Source organism: Equus asinus, chromosome 18 (genome assembly GCF_041296235.1).
Source record: "Equus asinus isolate D_3611 breed Donkey chromosome 18, EquAss-T2T_v2, whole genome shotgun sequence".
NCBI lineage: Eukaryota > Metazoa > Chordata > Mammalia > Perissodactyla > Equidae > Equus > Equus asinus.
Window position 1 is genome coordinate 42,219,955 of NC_091807.1, and position 12,872 is coordinate 42,232,826.

The 12,872-nt window shown below is 48.4% G+C and overlaps 1 protein-coding gene across 1 annotated transcript; it reads right to left on the reverse strand.

Annotated features, from left to right (window-relative positions):
- Positions 1–5,061: 5,061 nt before the first annotated feature.
- Positions 5,062–12,019, reverse strand: S100B (S100 calcium binding protein B). Its single transcript, XM_014833489.3, has 3 exons — positions 11,602–12,019; positions 8,875–9,013; positions 5,062–6,360 (listed from the first exon to the last, which is right to left on the reverse strand). Coding segments are annotated over exons 1-3 (282 nt in total). The 5' UTR covers positions 11,604–12,019; the 3' UTR covers positions 5,062–6,219.
- Positions 12,020–12,872: the final 853 nt, after the last annotated feature.

The following is a 12,872-nucleotide window of genomic DNA, read 5'->3' on the forward strand; positions in this document are numbered from 1 at the left end:
CCATGTGGCTTCACCACTGAATTCTACCATTTAAAGACAATATCAACTCTTCACAAACCCTTCCTAAAAACAGAAGATGGAACACTCATTTTACGAGGCCAATATTACATGATACCAAAACCACAGACATTATAAGAATAGAAAAATACAGGCTAATATCTCTTTTGAGTATGGACACAAAAATCCTCAACAAAATACCAGCAAACCAAATCCATCAACATACAAAAAGAATTATACACCATGACCAAGTGGGACTTATCCCAGGAATGTAAGGTTGATTTAACATCTGAGAATCAATTAAGGTAATACACCATATTAATAGAATAAAAAACAAAACCACATGATCATCCTCAGTAAATGTAGAAAAAGCATTTGACAAAATTCAATGCCCTAGGAAAGGGAAGTTACTTAACCTGATAAAGGACATCTACAAAAACCCCACAGCTAACATCACACTTAATGGTGAAAGACTGGATGCTTTCCCCACTAAGTTCAGGAATCTGACAGGGGTCATACAAGGTGTGATCACCAGGAGGAGGGGATGAGGGGCATCTTATGTATATCCACACCCCATCAAACATTCCTGAATGAAGAACCTGCAGTCCAGAGGAGCCCAGCTGCAGTGAGCCCAGCCAAGGACTGTGCTCTCTCTGCTCAGGGGTCCTCAAATGTTGAGGATGGTGAGGTCTCTCTCACCCTCTGCCTTGCACACAGTCTGCTCTTGAGTGAGAGGCCCGCTGTACAGGGAGGGTGGTCACAATTCCTTTAGAAGGACCATCTAGGCGGACAGTGCTGCCTTACTAACCCGGCATTTTCTAACTTCCTTGAGGACAAGAATCACCCGAGTTCTTGTTAAAACAGTCCTACAGCCAGGCAGGGTCCCATCCCAGATCTGGGAGGCCTGGTGCTGGATGTTTAAGAAGCTCCCCACGGAGATTCGTGTGCAGGGAGCTGTGGGGCCCACATGACCCAGCACTCCCTTCCCAGCGTCCACACCCAACCCCTAACAGTGGGGAAAGTTTCAGGAGGGGCCTCCAATGTGTGAGAGGTACTCCAGGGATCTGCATGTGAAATGAAGGATACTGGGGTGAGGGGTCTTCAGAAAAGCCTGGGGGCATTGGGCTTCATTCTTGAGGTTGCCAGCCTCAGTCTTGGCTCTGATCCATGTCTAGCCCTGTACCCAAACCTCCCTGCTTGACCTCCTGCCAACTTGCTTGAATGATATGTATTTTTCACACTCCTTTAGATAGAGGCCAGTCCTTTTCTTCCCAAATGCAGTGAAAGGAGGATGTGACAGGATGTTACCTGGCCAGACTGCTAGTGGACATGGCCGTTAGGATCATATCAAAGGGGCACAGGACCCCTCTCTTTGCCTGTAGGATAAGAGTCTGGGCAGCCCCTGCTTATGCCCACCTGGCCCCCGAGGCAGCCCAGCTATCAGTACAGGAGCTGCACCAGGCGATATCTGGGCTCCCTCAGGATGGGGATGAAGTGCAAGTGGAATCTTAGCCTGATCAGTCTCCTGATGCCCAGACATTCACATCTATCTGCAGTTACAAGAATCCAAGTTGGGCCAGAGAGGGATGGAATCCCTAAATTTGAACATCCTGATCAAGAAAATCTCAATACTATGCAACCAATAAGAATTTGCATATATAAATTGGCTGCTGAGGCACATACAAGATGATGATGGTCATCTAAGCCCCTAATTTTTGGTAGTCATCAAAAGAGACTTGTTTTTCATTGAATTTGAATAAATATGATAAATTTGAACTAAAAATAAATAAGTAGAAATAAAACTCCTGAAACAGCAGCAAGCAAACCCAGGAGCCTCATGGAACAGAGATGTGGGCCTTTGCAGGACTTCCTGGGAAGACTTGCCAAACTCTCTCCAGGGCCTCAGCTATGGGCTGGTGGGTGAGGGCTTGAAGGCCCCCCGACCCCTTGCCTTGGAGACCAGGGTGGGGTCTTGCAGGACGAAGCTTCAGGGAAAAGCTCACAAGCTCATGGAGCTCACAGGGGTGTCAAACTGCAGAGGCAAACTGCCAACAAGGGAGACACCCAGAATGGGGCCCCAGTTGACCAGGGGCAGTCCCTGTGCCTGCTGACAGGTGAGGATGGGGTGTGGCTGGACTCTCTGTGAGGGCCTGAGGCCTCGTTCCCACTCCCCTCCTCATGCTAATGAGACGAAGATGAGCGTTCCTCCTCTCGGTGGCAGGAAAGTCCGCTGATTATGTTGCCTGGACTGTGGACATGGACAGCAGCACCTGGTGGGGTGGTCCTTGTGGTCCAGAACGTGAAGGATGGGTCACCAGTAGGCCCCAGACTCTTCCACAGCACTTGTCACTGCAGGGCCAACAAATGGGACCCTCAGCTTGACCCCAGGCACTCAATGCTGCTGTCAGGGACAGATTCTCTGGGTGACTGTGGCCCAGTCTTGTGGATCAAACTGACAAACTGATGGGCACAGGACATTCTGTGTGGCTGAACTAAGGCCCTGTGAAAGGGAACCTGAGATGACAGAGTTCATTTAAAATGGAGAGTTTCCATTGTCCTGTTCTTAAGGTCTGAATGAATTGCATTTGCTCCTGGCTAAAGTTGGGACCTGATTTTCCCTGGAGATGCCTGAGCCGGTTGATCCGCCCCCCTGCCCTGCCCCAGGCACCCCCCTGCCTACCTGGGGATGCCTGAGACAGCGCTGGGGCAGGTCAGACTGGGGGCTGTGTGGGGACCAACACGACCCATTCAGGGAACTAGATGGTGCCGCTAAGTCAGGGCAGGTCACAATCTGCTGAGGACAGGTCAGGGGAAGATGGATGTTTTACCACCTGGAGCTAATCGAAGCCTCCAAGGATAGCTGTGGAGATGTGCTGAGGAGCTGCTTGTCTCCCTGGGGTAAAGGAGTACTTTTCCCTTGGATGTAGGGTCAGGGGGCATACTAAGTGGCTGCCTTGGGCAGGCTCCTTGAGGGCTGGTACACTCGTTCTTTCCAGTCTGGTTTGGAAAGAGGGTGGATGTCTGGGGACTGTCACCCTGGGATTCTTGGATCAAGGCAGGCAAGGGAGGTACCAGCAGGGACCTCTCAACTTCTGGCAAAGCAGCACAGCTGTCTTCTGGCGACGGAGGTGTAGAGCTGAGGTTTGAATGCAAGCTGGAGAGTACACACAGGGCAGGCACTGCAGCCCAGGGCCGGGGCTCCAGTGCACAGGGCCACGCTAGCCTCTGGGCCTCCGAAGCCTGCTCCTCTTCGTGTGTTCCCCAACCCAGTGTTTCCACCACTGCCCAGTGCCCAGGACCGGCTGCATAATCTGTAGGGCCCAGCGCCCAGGGAAAACGCCGGGCCCCTTGTCCAAAAGTTACCAACAATCTCAAGACAGCAACAGCAGAGTGCAGAATTGAGGGGGCCCCTGCGGACTCCCCAGGCTGACCCGTGTGGGGCAGCGGATGGTGTCCCGGACGTGCACTCAGCAGCTCCCACACTGGCCCACCTCTCTCCACCCTGCTGCCCCCATCTCTCCAAAGACCCCCGTGCTGTTCCCGGCTCTGCTCCTGCCCCTCCCATCCACACGCCCCGCACTAGAGAGCTCTTCCCGAGGTCAGCCGGGCGTGGGCCGCCCTGCTGGAAGCCCCTGGAGCGCCCCTGCCCTGGGGATAAGGCCCAGAGCCCTCCCTGTGCCGGCTCCTCTGGCCCCTCACACTCAGCCATCCCCTGGGGGCCCCACTCCCTACTTCCGCCCCGCCCCTGCTCCTGCCCTGGGCGACTCCTGCTGCTCCTGGGGCCTTGGCTCCCCGTCCTTCCCGAGACACTTTCTCCCTCCCAGGGACAGGGAGCACGGGGCCTTCTGCGCCCAGAGGGTTTGAGTCGTCTCCCTCCCTGCGTGTTCGTGCTGCCGTACTTACGCTCGCACTGCAGGATCCTACAGGCCAGCCCCACACGCCGTGGCCGAGCCGGGTCTCTCCCGGAGAGGGAGGCTCAGAGCGGGCCCTGGGCTCCAACCTGCGTTGCCTCCTTAGAAGACGTGAGCGACACCCACCCAAACACCTGTGGAACCGGAAATAGGCCTGCGAAGCCAGGGCCGCGGGACAAGCAGGAGACACTGACCCCGCGGGGAGCAACTCGCCAGGGCAGAAGCCCCTCAGGGCGACGCGGGTCCCAGGCACACACACGCCCTAACTCCTAGACATCCACTTCCCGTCTAGGATGCGTCCCAAGGCGGGGAGCACGTGCCCGTCTGGACCAATCGCAGCTCCCCTCACTGGCGATTGGTTCAGGGAAGGCCACGTGACACCAACGAGGCAGGAAGTTCCCGGCAGGAGGAGGCGGCCGACTGAGGAGAGGGAAGATGGCCCCACCTGGCACCATTGCGCTGCGTCCACTCTTCTCCGGCCCTCCTCTCCCGCCCCTCACACCCCACCCCTCCACACCCCTGTCCCTCCCCGTTCACAGGCCCCCCCCCCACACCTCAACCCGGAACACCTCACCCCTTCTCACCCCACCAAACCCCACCCCATCCCTCCTCACCCCACCCTCTACGCCCCACCCCTCCACGCCCCTCCCCTCCACGCCCCTCCCCTCCACGCCCCACCCCTCCACGCCCCACCCCTCCACTCCCCACCCCTCCACGCCCCTCTCCTCCACATCCCTCCCCTCCACGCCCCTCCCCTCCACGCCCCTCCCCTCCACAACCCACCCCTCCACGCCCCTCCCCTCCCCTCCCCTCCACGCCCTCCCCTCCACGCCCCACCCCTCCACGCCCCTCCCCTCCATGCCCCACCCCCATGCCCCACCCCTCTATGCCCCACCCCTCCACACCCCACCCCTCCATGCCCCTCCTCACCCAACCCCTCCACACCCCACCCTCTACACCCCACCCCTTCACACCCCTCTGTGCTCTGCCCCTTCACGCGGGTCTCATCCAAGTGTCCCCACCTCTGGCCCCTGCCCGGGCTTTGCAGAATGCAGCATGTGCTACCATGGTGAAGCCAGGCCGCGCTGACTTCGCTCGTCTTCCCAGTTTTGCAGGTATTTCGCTTTTATTTCATGTGTAGTGTCTACAGAGACTTGTTACAGTGCTCTTTTTATTGAATGCAAATACAAGCAATCAATTAGTTTATAAATTTCCACATATGTGGCCTTAAAAAATAAAGCAGGAAAAGGGTTGGATAAGTTAATTTGAATTTTCCTGTGAAAATTTTTCTGTGATTTTTAGTATTTATAACCTGCGTATTTAAATTATTTGAAACTTGATTTATCTGAATTCGTGGATACAAGAGCAAAAGTTCAGCTTTCCACTTACACTGACTTCACCAATAGCCATGAGTGGACCCTGTCTCAGCACAAACAAGTCAGGCGTGACATTCACTGACAGGCCAGGCACATCATTAGTAACCCATCATTTTACAGACAAGAGAGGAGGCCAGGGAAATGAAATTACTCGCAGTACCCCTGTCTCCAGAGTGTCGGAGCTGAGCTCTGGTCCTGAGCCCGGCCCTGCTCCTTCTGCTGCACACGTGCCGCACAGATCCAGCACACTGATCCCATCAGGAGAATTACACTGAATGTAGAATTTGCTTCTCAGTTCTGATGAGAGTTAAAATGTCAGTACTTGTTGGTTTATGAGACATGTTTTTTCATTTAGAACTGTTGGCATTAGATATTTACTCAGCAATCACAGCTCCCCATAGGAAAAGGAGTCTGGCTGTGACCAGGCTCTTTATGTAGGTGGGACAGCACTGTCAGATCACCTAACTACTTTATGTTTCAGTTACACTGATGGTGAACAAATTTAAGGAAGGGCAGTCTTTTCAAAGGATGGTGGACAAAACTTTGTATTTTTAAATGTAGTGGAGGCAAGGAAACTACACACGTCTGGAGTCATTTTTGGTAGCTTGTTTTTCTGGGTTAGGATTCTACACAGCCACAGCAGCCAGTATAGCACATGCTTTATGACTGAAACTTGACTTTCCTAAATGATTATTACCAAGAGTCCCTGGGACCAGCCAGCTAACACGTATGCCTAATATAGCGGAAATAATGACGGGAGCCATTAAAAACAGCCCCTGGAAAGACGTTTTCAATTTTTCATTTACAAAGCAAATCAAGCTTCCTAATTAGCTACAACACACTGGAAAGCTCAGCTCCTACTAGCCTGCAAGCCCTTGCTGTCTGCTTCCTTGGGTCGTCTCTGTTACACGAACAGCTTGGCTGCTTTCTTTAGTTCACTCGTGTTCAAAGAACTCGTGGCAGGCAGTGGTAACCATGGCAACGAAGGCCATAAATTCCTGGAAGTCACATTCACCGTCTCCATCGTTGTCCAGTGTTTCCATGACTTTGTCGACAACCTCCTGCTCTTTGATTTCCTGAGAGAGAAGAGAAGTTGCCCAGCTTATTTTTAAAGGAAATTTAGGGCCATCAAAACGATTAAAAGTTGGCTGGCTTTAATAATTTGTGTCAGAAACAACCTAAGATATAAAATGCAAAATGCCGGAAAAGATTTCTCCTGTGACCAGGGGCTGTTGGCCCTGTAGAACGCTCTGGGGATCTGTGCCTTCTCTTCTATCTTCCTTTAGGTCCACTGGGACCTGGGCTGTTTAAAAGACTGTGGAACAACCAAGATCTGAAAAACTGCAGGTTGTTATCACTGTGCTTAAAACAAAACACCCAGAAAAGAAGAATACAGCCTAGACCAGCATGAGCATATTATATGCAAATGTCTTGAAACGAACAAAAAAACCCCTAAGGTTTTCGTTGTTTCTGTGTGCGGAAGTCCCTATAGTGAAGGCTTCCAGTGGATTTTCATGTTTTGAAAGTGTTTTTTTGGCTGAAATAACTCTTGGGAACATGTCCTAGATTTGCTAACTCTTTGTGTTCTTTTTGCCACTTGAGTTACTTTCTACTTCATGGAACTTTTCCAGACAGTTCTCCCGCCCAACACGGAAGCCAAGAGAATGGTGTTGCAAAGTCTCAAGGAGCAAACACAGTGCAGGACTACAAATGTGGTGGAAGGAATGTGGTGCTGAATACTAAAGAAGAGCATAAATGCAGATTGCTCAGAATAACCAATCCCTAGGGCAGGAGATCTTTGCCCAAAGAAGTCAAGTGAAATGTACAATGGCTGCCTTGAATATAAAACATGAAAGACAGAGATTCCAGTGGGGGTTGGGGTGGGCCCTATAAACATCTGCTAAAAGATGGATGGGAGTAGTGCATTAATTTCAGTACATTCTAGATTTGCCTCCAAACTGAAATTACCTTGATAAAAAAGGCCAACAAGTTTCATGATATCTTGATACACTGACTATGAATTCTTTATCTTTTATAAATTGTGGTTCCCATATGCTGAGCACTTTCTATGTTTTAAAATCAATAATTAATAATAGTAGCTACTAATTGTTAGGCTTTCATTATATGTTAAGCACTTAACAAACACTGTCTTATTTCATCCTTACAACAGTCGTTTTTACAGAAGAAACTGGAACTTTTTGATTGTTAATTTGGAAGGCAGGATTGGTGGGACTAGATAATTGAACATGCAAGTGAGGCAGCTGCCACTCTGAACTTGGATGCCTGAGAAAATCATTCCCAGAATCAGACTAAGGGATGCCACTCTCCTTCAAGCCTGCAGGCTGCTTCCCCTGCTCTGGCGGTGCCATTCACAGCAATGGAGTGTTTGAGTGGGAGTAGGGACAGGAGAACCCCAGCTAGCCCTGCAGACAATGGGTGCTGCCTTGTTGCTGGAACCTAGGGCTTGTTCTGTACTGAGAGGCTCAGCTAGCTCAGGAGAGCAGCTACCCATCACTGTGCAGCAGGACCCTGCCCTGGTCCTCTAGTATCTTCCCCTGAATTAGCTCTTGGTCAGACACTAGGACACTGGTTCATTGTCTGGCCATTTCCCCTGTCTGTGATTGGTCCCTTCAATGACCTTGGTTCTGGGCACTAAGGGAAGGTCACGTATCAGGTGGATTGCAGTTCTTTGCCTCAAAGGCACAAGACTGATATGCAGTAGAGATACTAGGTGGCTGATCCAAGGGTAGTAGAGACAGTGGGTAGGGAAGTGAGTTCTCGATGAGGTGTCTGGACATACTTCCACTACAGGCCAGAGCAGGAACTGCCTGGCGAAGGACAGGGCTCATCGGGGCCCTCATGCAGCTTCCTAAGTTAGGGTCTCAAGCTGAAGGCAGTTCCTCTCCAACATCCCTTGCTCCATGGAGCCCCCTGCAAGGTCTGAGGGCCTCCAAAGGATGCAGGGACCTCTCTCATGCCCTCAGTCAAGTAGGTTGTAGCTGTTCACTGATGTGCCAGGCTAGGTACCCCAAAAGCAGAGGCCATGTCTTCGGGCCTGTGTCTCTCCAAGTATTGAACATAGTGACTGCTCAGTAAATATCTGCTGCGTGAATGGCATATTTTATCACCATGGTGCATGCTAAACATCTAGCTAAAATAGTCCTTTTCCCAAAAAAAAAAATATATAAAGCTTATTTATAACTACTTTTTTTATATGTTCACTATGGCCCATGATAAGTCATGAGTGTATTTTCCATCCCATTCTGCTGTCATTATTGCTATAAATTCTTAGATTTTTTTCAGAGAAAAGTCAGCATTATTTGGAACCTTTGAGACAGTTTTGAGACAGCAGTTTTTCCTTGATGTTTCTATTAGAAGCAAAACAGATGAAAACGAAAACAATGGGGCCCATCTAAGCTAGCCTCCATAATGAGAGTTCAATTGTGAAAGTAACTTTTCAGAAGCAACCTAGGAATCCTGAAATGGAACTGGAATCACCTTCAGGCCAGCTCAGAAGAGAAAGTGTGCAGGTGGTTTTATAAGTGGAAAGGAGAGTAGTTACACAGTTGATTTTAAAAAGCAAGACTCACCTCTAAAAAATGAGAAAGCTCATTGTTGATGAGCTCTTTGAGTTCGGATTTCTTCAGCTTGTGCTTGTCGCCCTCCCTTCCAGAATATTGATGGAAAACATCAATGAGGGCCACCATGGCCTTCTCCAGCTCAGACATCCTAAGGATCCACAAAGGAAAAATGCCTTCTCATGCTTCTGCCTTGTTTGTACATAAAACAGTTAAAGTGTTATCTATACAGACCTAGCCAGAGGAGGAGGCTAGGCTGGCCTTGGCTCATCTCCTCTTTCACGCTTAGAGAAGGGCATTCTGGGACCTTGCACAGTTGTCAAAATTCTCCCATCTGCCTCTTAAATCCATTCTTCCACCCTCTCCTCCCTTCTCTGTGCCTGTGGACCACACTGATAAGTTCCCATGCCCTCTGGCTTCTGGTTGGCTTTGGCCAATGGGAAACTTCAGCAAAAATACAGAGGCAGAGCAGTGAAGGAGCACAGGGGTTGGTTCCTGCCTCCTCACCGGCAGGCCACCCTCTGCCCCTGCAGGGCTCCAAGATGAAGTGACAGAGTGTGGGTGAGCAAAGCATCAACTGTAAGCTGTTAGAATTAATCAGAAAGAAGGTGACCAGGAGCCAAATGAGGATACAAAAGTCTATGGTATTCCTATATTCTATCAGTAAACAGAAAACGTAGTAGAAAAGTCCTATTCCTATAGCAACACAAATATTACTTAAGAATAAGTTTAGCAGAAAAGTGCAGGTTCTTCGAAAAGATTCTAAGGATCATAAAATGTAGGAACTTGCTTTCCTTTGACGTAATATATAAATTTAGCTCATTTTTAATTAAAATACTTATGGAATTTTTTTGATGGGTGAGGAACATGACCAAAAAACAGCAGTAAAATTCAACTGGAAAAATAAATGTAGTAGAATTGCCACAAATTTTTTTGCAAAAGATCAATGAAAGGTACTTTGACCTACCAGAAACAAAAATGTATTATAAGGTTACATGATAAGCTGGTTCTGAGGCAAGAAGCTGAGCCACAGCCAGGTATTTAGTATTCGTGGAGGTGCTGCCTCGAGTGAATCAGGATGTGGCACTTATTCACTAATGTGATGGACAAGTGCCAGAATAAGTGTTTCTCTGCTTTATCAATGTGAAAGAAACTTCCTACATCCCTCACAACATGTACCTTATCCCATGGCCTGCAAACTGAGGAAATATCTATTTAATCCTGTGAATTAGGCACATTTTACAAAGGATGGCTCGCCAATTGTCTCTTAAAACTAAGACACTCAGCCAGAGAAATTTACCAACTTTTGGCCTTGAGTTCTAATCATTAAAGAATCTTTGCACTGCCATAGTTAAAGATAATTCAAAAGTTACGTCTAATCATTGAAAAATCATTCCCACGTTAAGTCTGTCACATCTTTAAAATAAATTGGAATAAAATTTTTAAAATTTTATTTATTTCTGATTTCCTAAAGGAAAAAGGGTTGAGAATTTTTGTCTTGGCCTGATCTTTGCTAAATTTACCCTATTAGTAGTCAGTATACTTTGTTTTGCTCTTAAATCCCTAAAAATAAGATATATCACATGTAGGTAGAACATTTACGTGGATTAAAGTCTTTAGTATGTCATACTTTCTTATTGTTTGCGCTCAAGTTTTTAATTATTAATTTTTTTTTTTAAGTAACAAAACAAAAACCCCAGGAAAGTTTTGCATCATCTTGATGCTTCTTAAAGTCTGTGATAATTTGGGGAAGGGGAGCCTAAACTATTTTTTCATGAAGAATGCTTTCTGGAATTTTTTTAAAGGAAAGGCATAAAACATATATTCTGTATATTTGAAAACTCCATAGAATGTGATTTTCTTCCTAACCACACACTACAAGTTAATTAAAAATTTTTTTCCTGTTAAATTCTTCACTTTGACTGTGAAACAATTGATGGTTTAAAACCTGTTTTTTAAGAAAGATGTAAATCAAATATCTATGTTTCCTTTTCACTTCATTCTGTGAATGTTCTGCATTAATCTTTTTATATCAAAAACAAGAGAACTTTGGGGCTTTAATTCCTTAGAAGGACATATCACACGTGTGTTCTAAGGAAGGGGTCCTACCTCCCTGAGAAATTGTAAGAGTCAGGAAAGTTAAATTCACTATAAGTGCCAATTTCTTTGACCCATTTTGTATTTACTTTTAAATTGTAAATTTACTTGTAAATTTACCTGCACAGTTGTCATGTAATTTCTGAATGGTGTCCTGGGGAACCCTGACATTTCCCGTTGAGGGAAACTGGAAAACCGTGAAGCAGGTATGTACCAAGGGCCAGGGCAGAAGCCACGAGAAGAGAAAACATTTCTTTATGAGATAGAGTTAAACTAGCATCAGGTTGCCCGTCATTCTCAGCACCCCCAGGGAAGCAAAAACCCTGCTCTTCAAGGAGCAAAGATTGCAAAATATTGCAGAGAAGCAGTATTTGTAGTACTTCTGGAGAGATGTCAGCAATCACCTCTGAGCCACCGGACCTGATGTTTCTCCAATTTATAGTAATAAAAATATAGGCAAAATGAACCTCTAGCTATCTAGAGTTGAGGTGGTCATGTCCACAAAACAGTAGTAAGATCCACACTTTTGAAATGATGCCAGTTATCCTAAAGGGACTTTTTAAACTGCTGCCCAGTTCCCAGCCCCACCTTCTCCATCCCCTGCCCCCAAAAAGAAAAGAATAGCTTTTCCTGAGCTCTCACATCAGTGGTTGTTGGTTGCAGCTCCTCGTCGCTGCTCCTCGTTGCCGCTGGCTGCAGAGTCTGGAGTAGCAAGAGTGATGGGCAGAAGAAGCCTCTTATTCCTTGCTCCCTGGGCGGTCAGGGCGTAGGCCCAGTGCAGTCTCACTGCAGACCGAGGCAGCCAATGGGGGCCGAGGGCGGGGGTTGGGGTGGCTGGGGCGGCCGGGCCTGCACACAGGGCTGCATTGACCAACAGCCACAGCCACCCGGGGGCTCGCGGGGGAGCCAGGACTGCACATGGGGCAGGAAGTGGGGAGTCAGCTTTTTGTGCTATTTTTTAATTTATACATGAATATTGATGTTCCTCTAAAGGCAAGGTTAGGGGTGGGGAGAGGAGAGAGATTAATTGATTCAGACAAGGCAGATATGCAGCCAAGAACATGAAGCTTTCAAGTACAGGCTGAATGCAGGGGATTCAACCCTGAATGCAGGGTTGACAACAGAAAGGCCCTAAGCTTCTCTCCCCTGGTCTGGCCCCCACCCACAGATAGGTCGCCCTGTGGACATCAGTACTCTCAGCCAAGCAGGGCTTCCTTGAGAAGCCACTGAGCCCGGCCTCTGCAGGAACTGAAATGTGTGGCAAAATAGAAACTTGATGTTTTTAGGGAAAAATCCTTGTTTAGTATGATTGAGGGGACATGGCAGGCACACCCCAAGGCCTCTTTCATCCCAGGGTGAACAGTCACAGACTGTCAGAGTTAGACAGTACCCTGGATGTGTTATAGAGAGGTAGAGGTGGTGTGCCCTTCTCTGAGGCCCCACAACCAGCCACAGGAAAGCTGAGTGCAGACTCCGCACTGCCCATCTTCAATGGTACCCTACCTGAGCTATTTCCAAGCAGAAACGTGAACGGTAGGCATTCTTTTAGGCAAATTATACAAAAAGCATTTGCCCAAACTCATCAAAGGACGTCTGAACCAGAATCAGGGCCCTTGTGCTGACTCGGGTTTATAGTGGCCACAAAATGATCAACACACAAAGAAGTCTGTGGACACAGTTATTTTGTTGTCATCTGTTTTACCAGGAAATTCTTGACTGTTCAACGCCCAGACATATGCCCTGGAAACATCAGGGGGCTGTGAGCCTTGGGGCTTGAGTTGTCCCTCCCTTGACCTGTCAGCCTGTCCCTACACCCCCATGAGTGGGACGTGAGCAATGTAATTTGGCCCTACTTCCTCAGCTGCCCCACAGGCTGCTGTCTCCTGAAGGGTCAGACACCTGCTTGCTCTGTG